We start from the raw sequence: 22467 nt of genomic DNA, 5'->3' as shown, positions 1-22467 counted from the left end.
GAAGAGAGGGGCTGAAGGTAGGTTCTTAATTTTGTTTTTAATGTAGCATAATCAATGTTTTGGCACAGTACTTTTTTTTTACCTTTTTATTGCCCTTTTCTAAATATGTTATATGTACCTTTTTATACTATATGACAAATTGAAGTGCCAATAAAAATCACTTTTTCTGGGATTCGGGGTGTTATTTTGTGTCTCTGGTGCTTCCACACGCATACAAATTTGGAAAAAAAACATCCAATGTCTTGTGCCTTCAGTCTCCGGGTGAGCTGTTCAAAATCTGCAGGGCTTTCTACGTCAGTAGTCGAGACGAAGTGGCTAACCGTAGCATGCTAGCGCTAGCATGCTAGCTCATTCTCAATGGCAAAACACTGCTACAACACACACTAGTTCACCATAATCTACAAAAGAACTACTTACATGTCTCTGTTCTGCAGGTATTCCACGCAAAGTTGGACGTGCACCCTCGTTTAGAAGAAGTCTCCCGGCTAATCCTGCCTTGTACTAACTGAAGTTGCAGAAACAAACAGCTAGCTGATGTGATCCTTACCTAGCTACTGCGCATGTGCGCCTCCCAGCAAAGATGGGATAGAAGTGCGATGCCTCACTCTGTAGCTAAAACAGAGAGCTAAACACACAGGGTGAAAAGAGTATCTGCAGCAATGTGCAGCACAACAAAACTCTGGTGTTTTTTGAAAATTAAACCATGTAAACCTATTCTGGTACAACCTCTAAATACAATTATGAACCTGAAATGAGCATAATATGGGCACTTTAAGTAATCAGAACACATACAGAAACAATCTCTTGATCTTGGAATAATTTGTGTTTCTCAACTAAAGTATATCTTTAATTAACATTTGAGTAACATTTGTTGTTTAGGAGGTTTGTACAATTTACTTACATTTAGAATAGCACAAGTCTGTAAGTCACATGGATCATTTGTCTCCTCAAGAAGGAAAACACTGTGCCGTAATGGATGAATAAGCCGGGCTTACCTCAAATGATTCCAAAAACAAACATTTCTTCATCAATTTAAGTTAGTTTATAATGTTTTATTTAAAACTATAGTAGCAACTCCGAGCATAGTGTGGTGATGAATTCAATTTGTATTTTTAAAAGATTTGTTGACTTGGGGGAAGTGTGCCTTGCTGAGTTGGCATGACATATTAACCACAACCCAGAGAAAAGAGGAACATCTGTCATATTCTGAGAAACCACTCCTTTTCCCCAATATAAGCCTTTTCATGTTGTTCATATTTTCCTTTATTAAAACTGAGTCAATCTGTTGTACTGGAGTTGATCCATGATCCAATGATTTTTGACTCACAGTCGAGTAATGGTAGGCTCTTGGTGCACGGCTGTTTCTGTGTTGAGCTGTTAGACCACAACTTGTTTCTTGTAGATCATGCATTAACTGTAACTTTACACTACTATAACTATCTACACTGTAAGTAGAAACGATTCATTAGCAGCAAGAAGTCATCGGTATTTGAGAATTCGATAGATTCGACGGGAATATTTTTGTCTTATTCATTACAGTTGTCACCTTTCTACTTATAGTAAATGTAATTTTGATCTTTTAAGACAGACATGCATTAGCGAATGTTTTCATTGTTGATCTATCCTTTCAGTGTTTTCTAGGAGCTGATCTGGTCTTGTGTAGTAGTAGTTGAATATTTTGGCACGCTCTTGTGATCATTTTTGGCCAAAAAAGTTGTTGTGATGAATTTGTCAAACAAATGCCAGATGACAATGAAGTTTGTATGTGAATCTTTGTGTCCTGCGTCTGTGTGCAGCTATTGATAAAGACAGCTATGGGATGAAAATACAGAGAGAATAGAGTTTAGCTCTTAAAGGTCACAGGCTGAGTGAGATCTTTGTCTATTTATCTAACAGTAAGGATACCTCACTTATAATGTTTTGTTAAAGAAGTGAAATACTGCAACACTGGAATAGCCACAGTAATACCTTTTTACAACATACAATTTTCCATTGTGCTAAGGAAAATTCCTCTCATCCATCCCTTAGAGATTTCCTGCAAGTTCCCTGCAGAGGACTCACAGACGTTTTGGAAGAACATGAAACAATGGTCATGGCGTGTGGCCTTAAAGCTATAAGCAAATCTGCACATCTCCACAGTTGGAAATCAGTTCAAATGCTGAGCTTTTGGAAAATGGAAAAATCCTGAACTCAATAGTTTCACTATGTAAGTAATAAACAGTGAAGTGACTATTCTCCCAAAGAGAAGCCTCGCCACATTATTATGCGTTTCTATTTTTTAAGCTTCTCGTAATAACTCCCATATGCATCACAATAATTTTACAGCAGTAGAGTAGTTTGAATAAATGGCTTGGAAAAATATGTTGATTACCTTTTATTGCGCAGCATTTAGTTGGATCTCACTATTTAGTATTCCATAGTGTTCAGAGTTGTGTTTTTGTTGACTAGCAGTGTGACAATGGCAGTGCTAGGTTGTGCTCAAGTCTGAGTTGTGTCGCCTCAGCGGGATGCTCTATTACATAGATGTGCCAGAGTAGGGAAGGTCAGGACACTGAAATAATAGCATAGCTGTAGTACCTCAGTATGTCTTCAGACTGTGGTAAGTTGGGAGTGACAGAAAGATGGAGTGATCACATTGAGAGGATCAAGAGGATGGAGAGAGGAATAGGAGATGACAGAAAGATGTGGAGTCACTTTGCAGACACCACATGGTTACTGTCGGTGGAAAATGAAGGGATTTTATTTAAAAGTTAGTGATAGTGGATTAGAATTGTCCCACGTTGTTGATAACTATGTCGTTTGATTCAATGTTACAGTTGCACTGGCTTCTTGTATTGAAAGATTGACCCTGGTTCACAACCATTGGAAAATGGGAAAAGAATACAGTGGAAAAGCCACACTCCCACACACAGTTCTTTCATAGTGCTAGATAGGCCTGCACGATTCTGGGAAAAAAATGAATCACAATTTTTTAGCTTAGAATTGATATTACGATTCTCTGCCACAATTTATTTCTCAGGAAGCGTAATTTTTATTGCACACATGAACCATGACAAAACTAAACAAATTGGCAGTACCAAACATAGATTTTTTTTTTTATTTGTGGCACCTATAGCACATTGCGCATCACCACAATCCTGTAAACATAGAGGCTTCAATGAATAAAGAAAATAAAGTATATACTGGCCATTTAAGTACAGTAGGCTACCAAAAATAGTGACATATAACACACTGAACCAAATATGGCCCTGATACAGGCTATATCTGAACTCCTTGAACATGTCTTTATATAATTAAAACATGTTAATGTCAATGTCAAATGCTTTCAATTAGAAAAAAATCTAATATCACGATATTGTTGACCAAATACCTCGATATCGATGTTGTGGCGATATTGTAGGGTTGACAATTGGTGCTTACAAAATAATATTTGTAAATATTTACACAATGAGATTTTTGATAAATAATCATCATTAATGTGTAAGTAATAACTAAGTGGGTAAAAGCAAATAATAGAAAAGCTAGAAGAGTCGGTAAGTTAAAAAAAAATGACTGTAATGCAGCCATTAAAACCAGGAAAGACAACAGGTGTCATATCACGATAATCTAAGACGATATCCAGTCTCATATCACGATATCAATATAATATTGATATATTGCCCAGCCCTACTTTCAATAAATTAATTGAAGGAGAAAAAAAAATAAAAAATATAAATTGAAGTCATTTAAAAATTAAATTGCGAACAGGGATGAATCGAGATTGCGATTCATTGTGCAGGCCTAGTGGTGGAACACAAGCGCTGACCTCTTCAATTCAAGGATGGTATAGGCCCTGAGTGATTTTCAAATTAAAGTTATCCAGGGGTCACATATTGTTTTAAATGACTGAATTGTTTTTAATGTAATGTCTACCCCGATTCATTTATCATATTTGGTAGGGCTTTAAATTGACAATAAATTATAAGTTATGTGGCATGCTGATTCTCTTTGGGATGCTTGCATTTGGTCCTAGTAAGAGCATGAAATGTGAGTGGTTAAAGTCCCTGGTGAATAATTTGTGCAGTGGTTTCTGTTGGTATGACTACATTTACTCAAAAGGTGGGCTGAAAAGAATTTTTGGGAGCACAGTAAAGTTAAAAATGGTTCCATTACGAGTACAAGGACATGGACTTTTACAGATGTGAAACAACAATACAGGCCAGTTTGAAGGTTCAGGTTTGAAGGCCCAGGAAATGCGGTTCTTTTTGCGCTGAGTGAGCACTGTGTCAGCTCATGGTTTTCCATGTTGGTTGAGGAGTGGGGGCCGCACAGGCCACCCTCACTGAAGGTTTTCCATCGTGGTGAGTCCTCAGACGTAAACGGCATCCAAAGAGTCTGTCGTCTCTGTTTATGGAGACGATGAAACACCGTCCTCTGTTTTACCACAAGGTTAATTGACAAAGCAGACTTTAAACTGGTTTAAGATGTAATTGCTATAATAAAAAAAACAAAAACGTGTCTACCCATTTGGGAAGACAGAAGGATTTGGTACAAAGTACTTTTTACTGTCCCATCCCTCTTTAGTAAAAACACAGCTGACAGAGTGACAGTCGCAGTGATGAATGCCTTCCTTTGTCCCAACCAAAGCCTCTTTGTCACAGGGAAGAAAGCGTCTCCGTTTTTGACTTGAGCCAGTTTTAGCAGCCAGTGTTTGTCAGTTGAATGTAGGACAAGTGTTTTGGCTACTATCACATAAGCATCCATCTTTGCCTTGGCAGCACATAACACTAACATGGGTAAGTTAGGTTTTATTCGTTGCGAGGGAGTTTTAAATACACACGTCACGCTTTGCTCTGTTGATATTTGGTCTATTTAGGCAATGTCAGATTGTCTTTAAAGGTGTCAGTCCCAGGAATTCATACTAAATTGATTTCAAATGCTCTCTGAACTGTCTAAACCTTCCTCAAATCAAATCTGGTCACAAAATATGACATTAATGAAGCTCGGTTCATTGCAGCGTAAAATCGGTTTTGCTCCATTTTCCAGCTGACTTTGGAAATGTCATTGACACATAGTAAAATAAAGGTGGTTTCTGCTGTCAGTGGAGGGGACTGCTGGATGCATTAGTTTTACAAGCCTGTCACATTTCATTTGTCATTCCCCGGTGTGCTGACTCCGTACACTAACACTGTGCTTAATAGTGTTTGAGACAACATGCTTTAGTCTTTGTGATAAGATAAGCACTTAATGTTTTCCACAGTGGTAAGTTAATTGTTGCTCTACTTAAAGAATTCCATTATGTTTATTGAACCAAACTGTTGTGGTTGCTGCGTGGTGGAGGCATGTACTGCAAGCTGCATGCTTTCAGTATGAACATAGCAGTAAATCTTTGCAACTAGTATTTACAATACTCTAAACCTTCTAAAATAAAAAAAAAGGTCTTAAAAATTGAATTACTCCATTTACAATTCAGACTATTAGTTTATTTATGATTCATATTTAAATGTTTTTCTTAAATCCCTTTTTTATTCACTATACAAACACTATGTTTTCCAGTTTGCTATTTCAAATTTAAAAAATATCTTTCTTTTACTCCCAATAATATCCAAAATGGCAGTTCATTCTTTTAATCGCATCAGACTTAAAAACTCTTTCATACATCAATCTATCCTATTGTTAAACCAGCGCAATACCTATCTTAGGGATATACGTCTCCAAGACATTGTCTGTGTGTATGTTCATGTCATTTTCTGTTGTTATACATGTTTTCTTTGTTTTCCTATTTGGAAGTTTATGTCATTTGTGGTAATGTTTCATGTATGTCTGTTGGTGTTATTTATCTCATGTATGTTTGTATGTGTATGTTGTCATTTTTTATACAAGCTACCCAGGGATGCACAAAGAATTTCAGCCTTGGCTGACAATAAAGTTGTATCGTATCGTATCGTATATCTGATATGGTCAACATAAATATTATCGTAGGTTTACATTCCATAAGCTTTTTTCTTGCATACTTTCCATATTTTTTTGGGGGTGTTTAACCACAACAAGTTGAGCATTAAAATGAAGCAATGAGGAAATTGCCTTCATGTGTATTTGACTGTAGATGTTGAATACCTTATAGAAATGCAATTGGCTAGCCCACTAAGTGTTAATAGTAACAGGCTAATAAAGTCCCCACGGGGATAATTGAGTGAAAAAAGATTAAGTCTCATTGGCTAAACAATGTCACTTAAGTTAGATGGTAGATTTGAGAATCTTAAGGATACAATTAATACCTAATAAACTGGTATTACACCGGTAGAACTAGCATGACGGATCTGTGACAAGTGACACTATTAGCCTAATTACACTAAATGAACTATACATTCAATTCATGTTCATGTACGGTTGACGGGTGCTAAAGTTATAACCGTGTAATATGTCAAGACAAATGCACACTGATTCAAGTAATTTGTTTTGACTTTCACTTTTGGAAAATGGATAAATGTTACTTTAGTGGCAGCCATTATGACTGCTTGTTAACTATGTTCATACCAAGAGACGTCAAAAAAGAGAAACACAAGCTGTACATATTTTATTGCAATGTAATGGTGACATAACAGGGTTTAATACATTATATTACAAATATCTTATGTACAAACACAATGTGTTGGATCTATTGACATCAACAAACCACTAAATTTATACAGTAAATACAGTGCTTGATTCATTCAAGCAAATTGGTGGATACCTGTTCAAGCAATTCAAGATTTCAAAACAAGTATTTTTCTTCTTAGATCTATTAAATGTTTTATAAGCATACTGTTAATAACTTCAGGTATTGCTATTAACAGTTTTGGGTTCATGGTAAAACATAAAATGGCACCTTTCTATAGTATTTTGTTGTAATTAACAAAACTGGCCAGAATATCAACCCTGTATAAATGTTACTGTTCCTTTAAATTATTATCTTTTTTTTTTTTTTTTTATGTATTTAGAATGAAATTAAAAGTCACTGGATAGGTTTCCTGTGTCAACCTCATTTGCTTGTTACTGCAACAAACAACTTTTCATACATACTAAATATATATTGTAGGGTTCCTATCACACTGCTACTTAACTGAATTATTGTAATCTGTGCTTTTAATGTCAAATTAGATTAATACAAACAATATATTCAATTGAGAGCACTGTCAACTAAGCAGGTTTTGGGTTTATCAAAGACAGTGTATTTAAAACAACTCCTGAGCAATGAGCACATATCTGTTACTGAGTCATATGTAAAAAGGGAAATGGTACAGACAACAGAATAACTTTGCTTGAATTATCAGGAGGTACCACTATATCAGCCTGATGTTTTGATATTGCACTTCATCTGTCTCTTTGTTATCGGTCTTGCTGTGGTGCCACTCCATTTAAGAAAAAAGATAAAGATTGCATGGATTTTAGGAGACACGAAAGGCTTTTGTTTAGTGAGAGATACAGTACAGTACAGTATGTATGTGTTCCTTGGATGTTTAGTGGAAGGTGTTTGGGTTTGGACGGATCATCATGACCACTTTCTTAAGTGAATAGGCTCCTCCTCTGAACTCAGCCCAGTAGACTCCATCTTGGTATCGGCTGCGGTAGTGTCCTCCTCTGTACCAAACGCCATTCAAATTGGAATGGGCACATGAGTTGTACCACCAGCCTCCCTTTTGGTAATGGGCACAGTTGCCTAGAAACATATAAAAAAACTGTCAGGCTGCGTGCATGAACATACATTTCCGTTGAACACATATTTTCCACCGTAGGTTTTAAAGCTATAGTGCATAGTTTCTGCCGCCCCCATGAGGAATTCTAAGTAATGACAACAAGACTGTCAGCGCGTCCACATGATACAAGCCTTCCATGACCACCCCCCTCCACGCTAGTAGGCAAGGAGGACGCGGAGGATTAAAAAGAACATGATGGACTCTTCAGAAGAGGTAATTATCTTCACTCGAGTTTCTGTGCGGGAAAGTCACCGGACGCCACAATCTTCTGAACATAGCCATGCTGAGAAATACAGAGAGAGTTTTGTGGAGCTGATGGTCTTTATTAGCTTTGTAGCAACTCATTTGGCAACGGCTTGAATGTAACGGACGTTCATTAATATCAAAAGGTTACGCACTAAAGCTTTAAGCTGCCATTGTTTGTAATACTTTCTACTTTTTACCTGTATATGCATCATGGTCTCTGTCCAGTGTTGTGAACTGTTTGCCATTATGCCAGGTGAGGGAGTCTCCAGCGTTGCCATGGTAACGGCCCACCCTTAGCTTGTAGAAGTCGGCCTCAGGCTCCACCCTAAAGCTGGCATACTCTGCGAACACCTTCCTACCAGACCAGTCCTCCAGCGTGACCAGCAGTTTGTAGTTTGCCTGGTTAGTCAGCCAGTAGATGTTCTCCAGACCCAGCCAGTACTCGCCATCAATATTGCCAAAACCTTGCTGTGAAGGGCAGCGATAAGAAAAAACACTATTAGTAAGATTAGGAAATCCTTTCTGAATGCTGTTTGAAAAGCTTTGAACAGTTAGTTTGGATTTCTGGGGAATGATTCAGCGTCGTTGCAGATGTTCTGGAGGTAATTATGAGTTTACCTCTTCTACGGGGTTGTTTATCGTCAAGGAACATTATTATAAATGGACCCTCTGAGTCAAGTTTATGGCTACCATCGGGTGTCCAGATTTCCATTATTATTTTGTTATTGTAAGCACAGCAGGAAAGGTGTAAATAGTATGAAATCCAACATACTGGATGCTGTCTCACTGCTTTGTTCTGGCTGTGGTCATACTGTAAGATGGTTTGTGGTATCCCCGACCCTGCACATGATTTGAATCATGGAAACACCCCTTCTGATGAGTGTAAATGCAATTTCAGAATTATGCGGTTTAAATGTTTTCGTAAAAGTCTTGGAAATATCTCTATTGTTGCCTTTAGCTGAGATTTAATCAGGACCCTTGCAAATCTCTGGCCAACAAACAAACGTTAACCAGTGAACCGTTCCTCCCTTTGTTAGGGGTTTCCCTTTCAAAAGAAAAAAGAAAATGAGTTCCCCTGAACAAAAAAATAACTCATCAGGTAACTTGTGATGCAATATTCAGGAAATATGTTTTTTTTTTTCAGAACATCAGGGATGCTGACACAACTAAGTAATATGACGTTCAAGTCCAATATTCCGACATTTTAATTTTACTGTGAACTCATTCACAAAGACCAACTGATGTTGCTGGAATTAATGAGTCATGGCTGTGGCAGTGGCTGAGGCTGTTACTTCATCAGACACTTTGAGAGCTCAACAATTACCTATTCATTACTGGTTCACATCTGGTTAGTGGCAAAACAACCTACATATGCCACCAGCTTCAGTCCAAACTATGAGGTCCTTGATTTGGTGTGAGGTTGCCGCACCTTGTATGTCTCCCAGTTCCTGAAAAAGTTGACGGAGCCGTCCACCCTCCTCTGGATCACGGTCCAGCCACCTGGGTCATGTCTCTGGTCACACCACACCTGCATAAGCCGGTTGGCATTCTCTGGCTTCACCAGGTACATGCTGCTGGCAGTGTGGCCATCTTCCAGAGCCTGCAGACAATCCTTAAATGGCCCTAAACAAAACGGCGACAACGAGACACATATAGCAAGTCAAATCCAGTCAGGTACCACAGTATCTCAAACGTTAAGAAAGGGAAATGGAGAAAAAAAGCCGTAGTCACACAAAGAGTTTTTATACTCTGCCATAGGGAATCCCATCTTTCAGCAGAGGCTCTCATTTTAACGGCAGAATTGATTTTGGCTGCTCCTCTCACAAGGGAAATGGCTGCTGGCTGTGCGGCCAAAAGAAACACTGGCATGAGGGCAAAGGGAATCCTGAAATGATGAAATGCTAGCAAACACTTTCGGTCATCTGGGATACTATACTGTGCAGGATTATTATTATTATTGTTATTTGACTTACTTTCACTTTGGTTTTTCTACTTTATAATATACAGACACATCATTTCCACTGAAGACGTGACATATTAAGGCCTCACGTCATGTTTTGAAGCGAGGATTTCCGGGACTAAATTAATTTATGGACAGCTTGTAAATCCTTCTCTTAGCTGCACTTCACTGCCAGTAAGTCTGCTGAAGCTTTTTTTTTCCAATATTACAACAGTTGTGTAAAGTAACAGGATAGCATCTACAACATGTCATGAAGATGCATTTTAATGTTTACAGCTGGGTGAAAAAAAAACTCTGAATTAAAGAAAAGTAATGTTGGCAATAATTAGGCCTGTGCAGCATCAGCCCTGTGCTCTTTTGCAGAAATAGAATTCATGCTACAAACGTTTTGTAGATTTTGTGCAAGGTCAATATTGTTTTATTGGATTTTATGGTGCAAATCTGTGAAACCTAATTAGCCTTTGTGATTTTACCTCAGAATTCCAAACCCGGTAGATAATGGAAAAACATTGGGGCAACTGGCTCCCCGGCTTCAATTGCTTGTGAAAGTGTTTAAGTTCTCAAGATTTCACACTTGTGTGGTTTGCCAACTGGCCCAGATTACACAGAGTTTAAATGCAATGGAAACAAATGAAAAGAGAATACGGGGTCACACAAAAGGGTAGAGGTGAGGGAAGGGGCGTCTCAACAGTTTGCAAGAGATATAAAGAAAGAGGAGGTGTATGAAAGAAGAAACAAAGCACTTCATTTATAATATGTCATGAAACACGCAAAAGTGCGCACATAATCGGAAGAGCCAGAAGTTTGTCTCTCAGTAACAAGGTTGTTTTTGGTTTTATGAATTCTCTGTGGATGATATCTGTGTCTCGGCTCACTCTGCCATTCATTTACTCTCAGGAATGTCTGTTGAGCAGATACAAGCCAGAGAGCTGCCCTGCCCTGCCCTGCTCTGTTCTGCCTGATAAAGTCTGCTGCTTTGGTGGAACATATGACTGATTCTTGCCTGGTGCAAGTGGAACAAATGACATCACTGACTCTCGGTATCTCTTTCTGTAACCCCCCACTCCATCCCTCCAACTGTCTGTTGCTCTTTCACGTCATTCTCTTCCTTCCTCTTTTCTGCATTGTGTGAAGCTCTCCGTTCGTGTTAAGGGTTTATATAACTTTTTGGGGTGTTAGTTGCATGGCTATGGGCAGGAAAATACTTCCCTCCTTTTAAACATTCCATACAAAGGCTACTGTTCACATGCAGCCTAGTGAAAATGGCAAGCAGTAGCTCAAAATGTCAATGGAAAAAGCTTTGGTTTGTTCTTTTTTTCCACCATTTTCAAACTGAAGTCTCCTAATGAAAGGGAATGGCAACAGACTTTTCACTGCAACTCATACCAATTTTAAAGCTTTATCATCCACTAACATGTGTTCAAGAGTCTAATGGGCTTGGATCCAGCTATCCATTTAAGCACATGTATTTATCCTGCTAATATGTTTTGTGTTTTTGTGTGGGTTGAATCACGGCAATTAGATATGCATCTCAAAAGGCTGTAGACAACAGCATTCTGTTCTCACTGAGAGCCCTTTGCCCTGGGAAAGTGTGGGACATATTTAAATTGGCTTTGACTGGAAGAATGGGTACTTGGTGTTGTCTTGTTATTAAGAGGTTCACAGCGTAGTTAGCTCAGAAACACAATCCTTTGTTTGTGACCACTGTGTGTGATGGCAACTGGTGTGTTTGGTAGGAATGCATCAGAAATAGAACGTAGAAATGAATTGTCTAATTGAAATGTTCATATTGGACTGTTAGACTCACCAGAGGGCTTGTCGGTGGTCGAAGGGCTGTGTGTGCCAGTGGGCATCGTTGGAAGAAGAGGCGGTAGAGATTTTTGGTCACTCTGGATCTCGTTGCTGATCGGCTTGGTAATTCGTGGAAGGACGGGTGGCTGGTAAGGCTTGTTGAGAGGTGGTGATGGTGGAGGTGGCTGAGGCCGTGGCTGGGGGACGGGCACATGACGAGGGGGAGGGCGACTCTGGCAATGCTCCTCCAACAGCGCAATAAGAGTTGATTGGTTAGTGGCCAAAGAAGCCAAGTGCTGGTACTTGTGCTCAAGATCTTTGTATCGACTGGTGAGCTGTTGCATCTCAGAGGTTTGGTTCAGGATCTTGTTCTCCATCTGAGCCAATTCGAGGGCATTGTCTCTCTTCCTGATGATCTCATGGAGCAGCTGCATGTACAACTGAGTGACTCTGGAGTTCATGTTTCGGCTCTCCTTCCTGAGAAGCTTGACCTCATTGACAATACCCCCGTCCACCTCTACCAATTGCTGCAGGGTCTCGATCTGCCTCTTCTGTTTCTGTAGCTCCACGTTCAGCAGCTCTAACTCCTGTTTGTTGACCCGATTCTCCAGCATGGCCTCCGGCTCCTTGGAGTTGACACAGATGGCTCCGGTTACTTTTTGTTGAGGCACAATGAAAGTGTAGGAGCACTTGTCCTGCTGCTGGTCAGCTGGAGCACGCTTGCTTCTTCCAGCATAGAGAAACTCTCTCTCTAAATCATCCTCACTACTCTGAAATTCTTGGGTCCTGTCCCTGCCATGGCTGCTGTCCTGAGTCTGCTGGGCCCCACAAGCTAGTCCATAAACAAGAAGGAGCCCCAGCAGGACCATTGAAGGGGGCTCCATGTGTCCAACTCACCAAAACCTGAGGAAAATGGGGAAGAAAATGGAGAACATGATTGTATTGTAGTAAAAAAAAAACAAAAAAAACAGCCCTAAGTGACTTTTCCTTACTATTAGAACTGAAACCCCTCTTCACAGCTAGCTGATTAAGACCAGAAGAAGGCTGCCCATCAAGTTACACTGGTCCTATCCTCCATTACCTGCCAGGAGCAGACAGGCACAGAAGCGCTGTGCATTCAGATCTCACGCTAGACAGGGCTGGAGGTCATTACAGCTCCCAAAAATGTGGGCTACCGAAAAAGATTAGATCTGAAAGAAAATTGCCCACTTGCCCCGCTGAGCGCCCCAGTGGCTGCCGTGACTTTCCATGACAGGAAACACATTATATTCATGTGTAATATATAAATCAGGAATCGCATGGTTGCTACACTGTAGGTATCACGACTGGCGTGAGCCCACGCTGCCGTTTTCCCATTTTATGACTTTTAAAGTGTAATTCATTGAATAGGCCTACATCAGCCCTTGATCCTGGTTTGTTTAAATCAGCTTTCAGCTATCAAAAGTATGCAGTACGTGCTGTTTGAAATGTACAAATCCCTCTTACAAATTCTCACTGCCCCTAAGAAAAATATTTATTTTTTCTAATGATGTGCTTCTAATGATGATCTCTTTAAGCAGTTACGTTGCCGTTAGGCAAGTGTGTTTAGCTTAGTTTGCTGTGCTGGCGCAAGTTCTCTCTGGGCGACTGCCACTGCTTGTCCTTGACGCACACAAGCACTCCTATCTGCTCCCCTCTGCAGGCCTGGACATCTTTGCTTATGGAAAAGTTGAGACACTACCAGATGATGCTATTCATGGAACTGTTTTAAATATTGATTGTGTTGCATCAGTCCTGTCCATGGCCTTTACCAAAAGAGGGAAAAAAGTTGCGCTCAGTCACTGAAAAGAAATTAATCCCTTATTTATGTATCTATTTACACACCACAGCATGTGTTTCTCTTTTAACTGTAACTCTAAATAGGGACATTACATAATGTTATTCTTATCTGTCTCAGTATTCATTTCTGAGATACTATATCCCTGTCTAGATTACAGTCTCTCTTAAATGTTGTCTTTCATAACTGGACATCGTTGCAAAAACCATTCCTCAAGACTATGGGAATGAGATACTTAGGCTAACTGTTAACCCCAGAATTCAAAGTGTAGACATTTTTATTAGAAAAATAAGTGCAGGCAGTTTTTGGAGATGATGTGGCGTTATTAGGGGATGCCAATGAGTGCTGAGGAGAATGTAGCTCCTGTGTAAGGATAACAGGGCCTTGAACTCCTGGGGCACCTTAATTGAAAGCTGCTGCATATTGGATTACAGAGGGGTCCAGTGTAACACCTCCCCAGAGTCAGAAGGGGCCTGTCTAATCAGAACGCATTATAGAGAGGGCTATATTGGCTTGGCTTTGAAGATCGTCAGGATTGCCAGTCTTACCAGTAAATCCTCACCCATTTGTTACAGCCTATCTCGGTGTGAAAGATAATCTAGCATACAATAGTCAGCACAAACATGGGAAGAGAGCAGAACTGTTTTTGTCTTGTTAATCCGGGCGTGCTGCCAGCACATTAGGTTGGAGACATGGAGAAGAGAAATGCAGCGCTCTCCACGAACATGACCCTTGGCACATTTGACCCTTTTGGCTTTATCTGTCTAGAGTAGAGTGTGTAAACACATTTCCCTGCCTTGAAAACCGTTTTTTTTTTTTTTTTTTTTTTTTGCAGGCTCTCGGTCTTTCCGATATTATAGTTTACCTGGCTCAATAAAGCGGAATGTGAGCTTTGATTCTCCCATGAATTTTATTTTAAAAAAGGTAACTAAAAGTAGCAATTCCTCAGTTGAAACATGACTGCGATGACTAAAAAAAAAAAAGTGGAGAGGTTGTTTTTTTTTGTCATGAAACTGTCTTGTGTCAGCACAGTAGGAGGTCTTTCATTACTGATTCTGGCTGTATGATGTCAACTCAGCAAATGCTGATTGATTCAGTGTCATGAATAATTTTCGCAATATTATGCAAATTATCCGTTAGCGTTGATAGATCAAGCCCTAAAGAAATCACTAAAAATAGCTTACAAGTAAGCCCATACCAAGATAAAAGAGCAGCCCAGAGCCTGTCCCTTGTAATGTGCTGATGACTGTATTTGGCCAGTGGCCTGTGGTTTCTTCCTCTGGAACATGAGCTCTGTCTCTGAGAAATGGCGTGTGATTTGCCCCTGCTGCGGAGGAGTCCCAGGTTGGGACGTCGTTAGCCCGGAATCTCCTTCTCTAGGCTTCACTACACTTCAAAGCTGAGGGGAAAATGTTTGCAGCCTGTGATGAAATGTGTGTTTGTGTGTGACCGAGTGAATGCGGTATGTGTGTGCGTGTCTTCCAGTGTTTTTTTTTCCCCCCGATAATGTGCATTTTCAAATAACAACACTTGCTGGGCTCAGAATCCCAGGGACCTGAGAGAGTCCCATCTGCCCCGACAGAGACAGCCTGTTATTAACCCATCCCCAGTCTGCCAGAGGGAGCAACAGAAAGCCTCCTCCTCCTCCTCCTTCGCTTTTAACAGCCCCCACAGCTAATCATTGTTCTAACATCAGTTCACTTTAACAGGCTGCTATTGACTGGCAAGTAGCTGCAATTATTAACTGGTGTTGAAAAGGGTCATATACGTCTTCTCTGCTCAGGGCCGAACGAGCGAATAATGCAACGAATAACCACTCTCTCCGTAATTTGATTGGCAGTTCCTCTTGGGGGGATTTCTTTAAGGCGGCTTCACACCAAAATGTTTTGGTTTTACTGTCGTCAGGTGGTAAGTCTGTGTTTACACGACTCCTCCTTGTGGATTTTACTCAATGTTAAATCAAGTGTGATAGGCGAGTGCAGCGGGTAGGTCACTGCGTCTCTGACCAGCGCTGCGCTCCAGCCTTTTTGGTCATGCTCAGCACATATTAATTAGAAGGTGGGCAGCCTCGCTCAGACTGGCTGATGTCTCTCATTTCAGCGTGAGCATGGCATTCCTCGCATTCTCCGTCACCTCATTAGAGTGAGCTGCCATACACCCATGGAGAGTCAATGGTGGTGGCAGACAGAGAGAGCTAGACCCCTCTAGACGCAGGACCAGTGCGCCCCTTAGCCCCACCGTACCTTTAAGACACGCTGTATCTACTGACCCAATTCATTCCCGGTGTCCTACTTTCGGTGTGAATGCCTCATAGTCCCATCACCATCATCCACAACAGGAGGTCGCAACACAGCTACACAGCACCTAATTTGCCAGTAGCTGCAAAGGAGCAGACACTTTTGTGGGACAGCTTTGTCCTGCAAACTCAAATTAGCGCCAACTCCGCTGAGAACTGGCAGTTTCCTGCATGACACCCAATATGTGTTTGGATCAGAGTCAAATTCAATTTGCTCATGGTAATCTGCACTATTACATTACCTTGAGGGTGACCTCATTTTTCCTCGAGCATGTAATCCTTGTAAGCGTGTAACATGACATTTTGGACATGATTAACACCAACTACCTGCTCAGTTTGATGGTGTAGGACAGTATTTGTTTTGACTCCATGGAGCAGGAGAGTTTAGGTGTTGGTTCAAATTTAGGTTTCGTTCTTTGTCTCACGCTGCTTGGTGCGTTCCTGCCTCCCTCACTTGTGATCTGAGTCAGGCAGGGGGTCTCGGGAATTGTTTTCCGATAAGTTCCAGCATTCTACCTCAAAGCCCCCTTATCCAAACACTACCCTGGCAACAGAAACAAAGACGGGATTCAACCGCCTGCTTCCCTCTCCTCCTGAGCCTGGGGGAACATCCTGGAGCTGCAGACTGCTCGACATGGGTTATCTTTTTCTTTTCTTTTTCAGAAGTGAATGGCACTATTTAGATTTTGTAAAATAAATCAAATAAGTCAGCATGTATCATTCAAGGCTCCTGCTGCCTATCGCCTTCTACACACTGTTCATTGCCCATGTCTTTTTATCTTACCCCTTCAGGGTCCTGGGTTTTGACAAGTGTTTCATCAGTAGTGAAGAAGCACTTAGCCCAGAGAGCCCGCTCCCCAGCATCCCCCTGCGCTGACTTAACCCCCCCTTCCACCAAGTCCATCAGAGTCATCAGTCCGGGTTAGTCATCAGAAAGAAATTACCCTTTTGGTGCCACACAGGGAGTCCGATAACTGATGCTGCATGACATCTGCTGAATTTAAGGTCAAACCAAATCATTATGTAAAGTGCAACAGGTTGGGAGTGTAGCAGTCAAAGTCTGAATTCAATCAATTTCACGGAATTCACCATGGTGTTGGAAATGTCACTGGGCTGAGAGATTCTGAGCTCCCTAACGTCTGTCACATCAAGAAAGGTCACCACGTGCTCTGTGAGTGACAATGTGTCAATGCAGTGAATTCAAGTAATGTTTGACATAAAGTCATGTAAATGTGCACTGTCCCTGTAAAAAAAATGTATAAACCAATAAATAAACAAACACACAATGCTTACGAGATCACTGTAAAGTATTGATGAGGCTCCCTCAGTTGCCTTGCCCTCCTGGCAGAGCTGATTGAAGTTTCTCCCGGTAGAAAGTCATCCCAAGTGGGAAAGCTGCTTCCCCTGCGTCCTCCTCTCCCCCTTTCTTCGCTCTGCCTTTAATAGTTACTCACTCTTTGTCACCTCAGTCCATTCCAGCCGTGGAGGGTGGTGGTGTTTTAAAGCCTATTATTAAAACACCGTCATTACCCCAACAGAAGCTTTCAGTTGCCAGAAACTCTTCAGCAAATGTTGAGTAGATTGTTCCAAAAAAAAAAAATCCACTTGAAAAAGTTACAGCACTTTTCAAGAGACAACTTTAGTTGGATGGTGGAGGTAGTTTCCTGATAAATGGTGAGAGTCCAGGGCAGGTTGTGTACTGCCTGTGGCCCGTTAGGAGAAGACTGTCACTTTTCTGTGGGCTGAATCCATCACTTCTGCCTCACAGCTCTAAGAGGCTGTCTCTCTCAACTGCACCTCTCTCTCTCTCTCTCTTTCTCCCTCTCTCTCTCTATCTCCCCCCTCCTTGGTGCTTTTAAATGATAAAAAAAAAATCCTCTTGCAGTGTTTCAGTAGGCAGACCAATTGAGCTCAGAGTCTCCCCCTCTCCCTTTTAAAAATGAACACATTCTTGTTGAAAGCAACAGCTTTTCTTTCACCACCCCTCCTCCCCATGGCACAAAAGAGATCCACAAGCATGCACAACACAACACAAGCTACACACACATACACACACACACACACACTACTCAAATTTCCAACCCCCTGCCCCCTGGCCGGCTGGTTCAACACCACCACTATTTCTGGCTAGGACTTCATGGTTCTTTTGGTGGTGGGCGGACAGCCGCGTTGTCACACTGATCAGATCCTAATTGGCCGTGATTGATAGCTTGCCCCGAGAGAGATGGGAAGAGGCTGACAGATAGGAAGCAGATCCAGGTGTCTGACCTAGACCAGGTCTGGGTGAGCGACTGCTGTCCCTGGTTTATAGCCTGGAGGAGGGGATGTCTGAAACGGGCTAGCTCCGCGTACAAGGCAGCACACTTGAACTACATCTTGCTGGGGGACAACTACGTAATGCCTTCAAAAGCAGAGCTGTGCTTACTTGTCCATGTATGTCGGTAGACAAAAGGATATGAAACACGTTCTCATGTCAGAGTGGGGACAGTCCTGCCAATGCTCTCTAAATTCCTCAAGCAAAGACTTGGCTTTGGGTACTGTTGCCTTGGCTGTCGTCTGTTGTTTTTGTGTTGTCTTCCTGTTTTCAATAACATTTGCAAGTTTTTGCCCAAGCCAATAATGTTGTCATTGGGTTTCCTGTTTCAACTAAGATTAATAGTTTTCTATTCAGTGCACATAGAAACTTCAGAGTAGTGTTTTCTAAGAACGTAATTACATAGTGCTTCGGACTTTTCTAGCAGCTACTGAACTTATTTCTTAATCCGGTATTAACTGCTTTGTCAGCTGTTGAAATGAAATTGTCTGAACCCAACTTGTAGTAACACCAGATGGGCAACTATGTTTATCAGTTAAGTTTTTCTCAGCCTTGAGCTACTTCAGTGTTTTATTGTAGCTTTGTGTTAAATACAAATTCTCAGTTTGGCTGTGAAGTTTGTTTTACAATGCATAATATGGGCGATTTTCTCTTTTAGAGTATAGACATTTAATATTTTACAGATGGTGACTAACTTTTTATGTGTCAACTTTAAACTCTGAAAGTGTTGGGATGCGTATAAAATGGGAACGGGGAGGGTAAAAAATACCAATGAATGAGGAAAAAGTTGCATGTGCACTCATGTGCCAAAGCTTCAGCTACATTACTTTAATTTAGGTGTTAAATACCAAGCATTTACATGAGTAGTAGTACCTTTTTTAAAGGGCGAGTCAAAAAGTAGAAATGAAGTTTAGAGCACGGTGCACGAGTCAATAGCTGAGGCCTTGCAGTTATAGTATGAATGTGTTATTCAAACTTGTTTCCACTATGTGTGCAACTATTTAGGTGCTCCTACTGATTGTATAGCGTACAGTTTTCCATTGTATTGTTTTTAAATTTCCATTTACCATTCCCTTTAAGCCGATAGATTTAAATATTGGCCTCAGTGCATCTCTGAAATCAGGCTCTTGTACAGTTTGGATTCATGTGTTTTCTATCAAGGAATGTCATAAAACATTCATACTTCAGCTATGGGGAAATGTTCCCATGCACTATTGACCAAATGTAGTAAGACTGGAAAAGCTATTTGCAACAGGTAGCATTTAACCCTTCTGAGGTCAGTTGTGGTAACATCCTCGGGGCATAATTTAGTAGCAAGTGGAATAAAATATTGTAAACTATTTTAAGTGAAAGCAACAGCTTACTGTTGTTTAAAGATTGCATTTTCTGTAATGAACAACATCATCGGTGAAACGAGCGTTGTCCTTGTGTATATTACATGAAGCATTATGTAATAGTTTGTGTATAATTCCTTATTCAGATCCTGTGTGGCTCAGTATTTAAAGCCAGGCGGCCGTTGATTTATTCCACAGTCGATTCAGTTTCTTCCTTAAATTAATATAAATGTTTCCCCCGATGACACGGTGAGAATGTGCAACTGGCTTTATGAGACGAAGTTCCTGGCAAAGGATATTGGACCAGAAAGAAGTGGACAAAATTATTTTGTAACATCCAACACTAAGCCAGACGGAAGGACCGGTCACACGTATGACAAGCTAATCCCTTCAAGAGACTTTTGATCAAAGAAAATGTGATTCATCTTTAGCTCTCATGCGTCACATGTTATGCTGGCTATTATTAAAATTGTTTATACCCATCTTCTTCTCTTTCCTCTCCTAAATGACAACTGCAGCTGACTTTGCAGTTAACTGGTGAATGGCAATTTTACTCAGCGGCTGGGAAGCTGAGCTGCTTTTCAATGTTGAGTGCTTCGAGTGACTCATTGGATCTCATCCAAAACCACGGTGTTGGTGCAGCGATTAGTTCTCTTTCCATCTCTAATCCTCAGCAGGTGGAGGAACAACGGATCATAAAAATGTCAGGGGGAAAATGTTAGTCCCGTATTGAAATAGTAACCCAATCAATGCATTTTAAAGCTGCGAGCACCACATGGGAGGGGATCACGGAAAGTGGCTTCACGTTGAAAATGTTTCACAGATGGGCTGCTATGTTGGCAAAGGAAGGAGCATGTCGAGGGAGTGCTCTGGTTGCTTACCAGTTCATCTGGGATGAGCAGGAGGAAAGCTTCTGTTATGAGTACAATTTGTGGCCAGTTAAATAAAAATGTAGAGTTTAAGCCAGGATAATAGCTTATTATTGGTATAAATTGTCAAGTGAATGTCCGGGTCAATAAAAATGTATATTCGACTCAAGTATAATAATAATAATAATAATAATAATAATAATAATAATAGTCACATTGTATAATCTATCTTCCTACAGCGATTTGCATGGGAGTTTAAACAGAATAAGCTCACACTGATATGAGGAAGTGAAGAAAGAGCAGGGAGCCCGCAGCGTGTTTGAATGGCAAACAGCTTCTTTGGATCAGTACATCTTTTATTATTTGAATTCAAGTGTTTCAAATATTAAAAAACATGAAAAAGGCAGTGTAGCCTGTAGCCTTATGATCGGTCCAGATGTTCATGTTGTTCATTATGACAGCCGTGGTCGAGAAAGTACTTGCATTGCCCTACTCAAGTTGAAATACTATTGGGTAGAAAACAAATGTAATAGCTTGCAAAGAAAGTAGGACCGATTTGGAATGACAGATATACATCATAATAGGCATTGAAATATGAACTTGCTATATCAAAATATTAAATTACAATATATACTATCAAAATATGGACTTGGTGTATGAAAATATGGACTTGGTGTATGAAAATATGGACTTTGTGTATCAAAATATGAACTTGCCCCATGAGCTGATGTTTAGGCAACAACGCTTTCGAGGCAACTGGATGTAATGAAATCTTTATAAAACAAAAAAAAAACATCTGTTGAATAAAAACTATTTATATACTGTATTTATGCAAAATATTTAGTAAGGCCGTTTCTTAAAATCTTCAAATCTGCAGTAGGACTCATTACCTTTTTTAAGGCTAGAAACCAAAATCAAGGGTCAATAAAGTAGCAAAAGTAGAGTAATTATGGGCAATCTACTAAAAGTAAAATGCCACTACCTCTGTAAAACTTTAAGCGGAGGTTAAAGGATAGGGAAGACATACAATTACTTATATCTCATCTCGTTAATAAAGACAGTAATCACTGTGAGTAACTCACTTAATCCATCTCCGTCCGGCTGGCTATCCATCCTCCATGCGCATAATCTAAACCTGCGTGAACCAAGACGGCCCACACACTTATGGCGCTTTTTCCATTACATGGTACCTGCTCAACTCCCCTCGACTCTACTCCCCTCGACACGACTCGACTCGGCTCGATGCACTGTGTCCGTTTTTCATTGCAGATTTTTGTACCACCTCAGCGTGGCTGGTTGTCATAGCGGCGCCGCAGTAAACTGCCGTGACCTAACGCGACATACACAAGGTGTGTTGTTGTTGCCACAGCCAGAAGACACCTTTAGTTTCAAATGAAGCTGGAGGCAAAAAAAAAAAAACACAGCTGGCTTAAACTATTTAAAAATGCCCCCCCCTGTCGCTTTCACGTCACCTTTTGGTATCGCCTCAGCTCGCTTGGAACCTCTAGTACCAGGTACTTTTTTTTGGTAATGGAAAACCAAAAAAGGCGAGTCGAGCAGGTACCGTGTAATGGAAAAGCGCCATTATATTAATTTCTTTAGTGACAACAACAGCGCATAGCGCTAGCTTTAGGATGCTTCTTCCGTTTATACCCTTCACGATAAAAGCCCAACTTAGAGCATTTCGCTAAGAGGAAATTCAAAAAACAAATAGCTTACACAATGCCAACACTAGATATCAACCAAAAGCCAGAGGCCAAATTATATTCAGTTGCTGTGAGCTGTAAATTCACCACTTCTAAGCAGAAGGCAGAAGATAACGTGATCTCGGAGCCTGACTGGGCAAAGCCTCTCTTCCTCCGGGCAGCTGCCTCCGTCTCACTCAGACTCACCCTGGCTCCAGTTCCGCAGCTGTCTGTACCATGGATGTATAATAAGAATGGCCTGTACCCCGTCGCTGACATGTTCACCAAGCGGACAGGACGAATTATTGTACTCTGGAGAGCAGTGTGAACCATAGACTGCATGTATGTGAACGCGAGGAGTGCTTACTCTGACAAAAAAATAACATTACTCCTCGACTTGGGTCCCAGGCAAACTCCGTCTTCCTTTACTTTTCACCCTTT

General features: G+C 40.8%; 1 protein-coding gene across 2 annotated transcripts; it reads right to left on the bottom strand.

Annotated features, from left to right (window-relative positions):
• Nucleotides 1–6949: 6949 nt before the first annotated feature.
• Nucleotides 6950–17612, bottom strand: angptl2b (angiopoietin-like 2b). 2 transcript variants are annotated; one of them, XM_028578137.1, is made up of 5 exons: nucleotides 17118–17612; nucleotides 11729–12615; nucleotides 9391–9584; nucleotides 8159–8429; nucleotides 6950–7678 (listed from the first exon to the last, which is right to left on the bottom strand). In XM_028578137.1, exons 2-5 carry the CDS (start codon nucleotides 12594–12596, stop codon nucleotides 7479–7481), a joined length of 1533 nt encoding a protein of 510 aa, XP_028433938.1. In that variant the 5' UTR covers nucleotides 12597–12615; nucleotides 17118–17612; the 3' UTR covers nucleotides 6950–7478. The 2 variants fall into 2 exon arrangements, with proteins under 2 accessions (XP_028433938.1, XP_028433939.1); XM_028578138.1 differs by lacking the exon at nucleotides 17118–17612 and adding an exon at nucleotides 14727–14813.
• Between the last annotated feature and the right edge of the window lie 4855 nt (nucleotides 17613–22467).

This window comes from Perca flavescens, chromosome 5, assembly GCF_004354835.1.
Source record: "Perca flavescens isolate YP-PL-M2 chromosome 5, PFLA_1.0, whole genome shotgun sequence".
Taxonomy (NCBI): domain Eukaryota; kingdom Metazoa; phylum Chordata; class Actinopteri; order Perciformes; family Percidae; genus Perca; species Perca flavescens.
The sequence above is the reverse complement of the archived record's forward strand: the minus strand, read 5'-3'. Positions and strand labels throughout refer to the sequence as shown.

Coding starts and splice junctions, on each gene's coding strand:
- angptl2b (XM_028578137.1), bottom strand. CDS start 12,596: ATGGAGCCCCCTTCAATGGTCCTGCTGGGGCTCCTTCTTGTTTATGGA. Junction 9,585..11,728: donor GACCACCGACAAGCCCTCTG/GTGAGTCTAACA, acceptor CGTTTTGTTTAG/GGCCATTTAAGGATTGTCTG. Junction 7,679..8,158: donor AGACCATGATGCATATACAG/GTAAAAAGTAGA, acceptor ATATGTTTCTAG/GCAACTGTGCCCATTACCAA.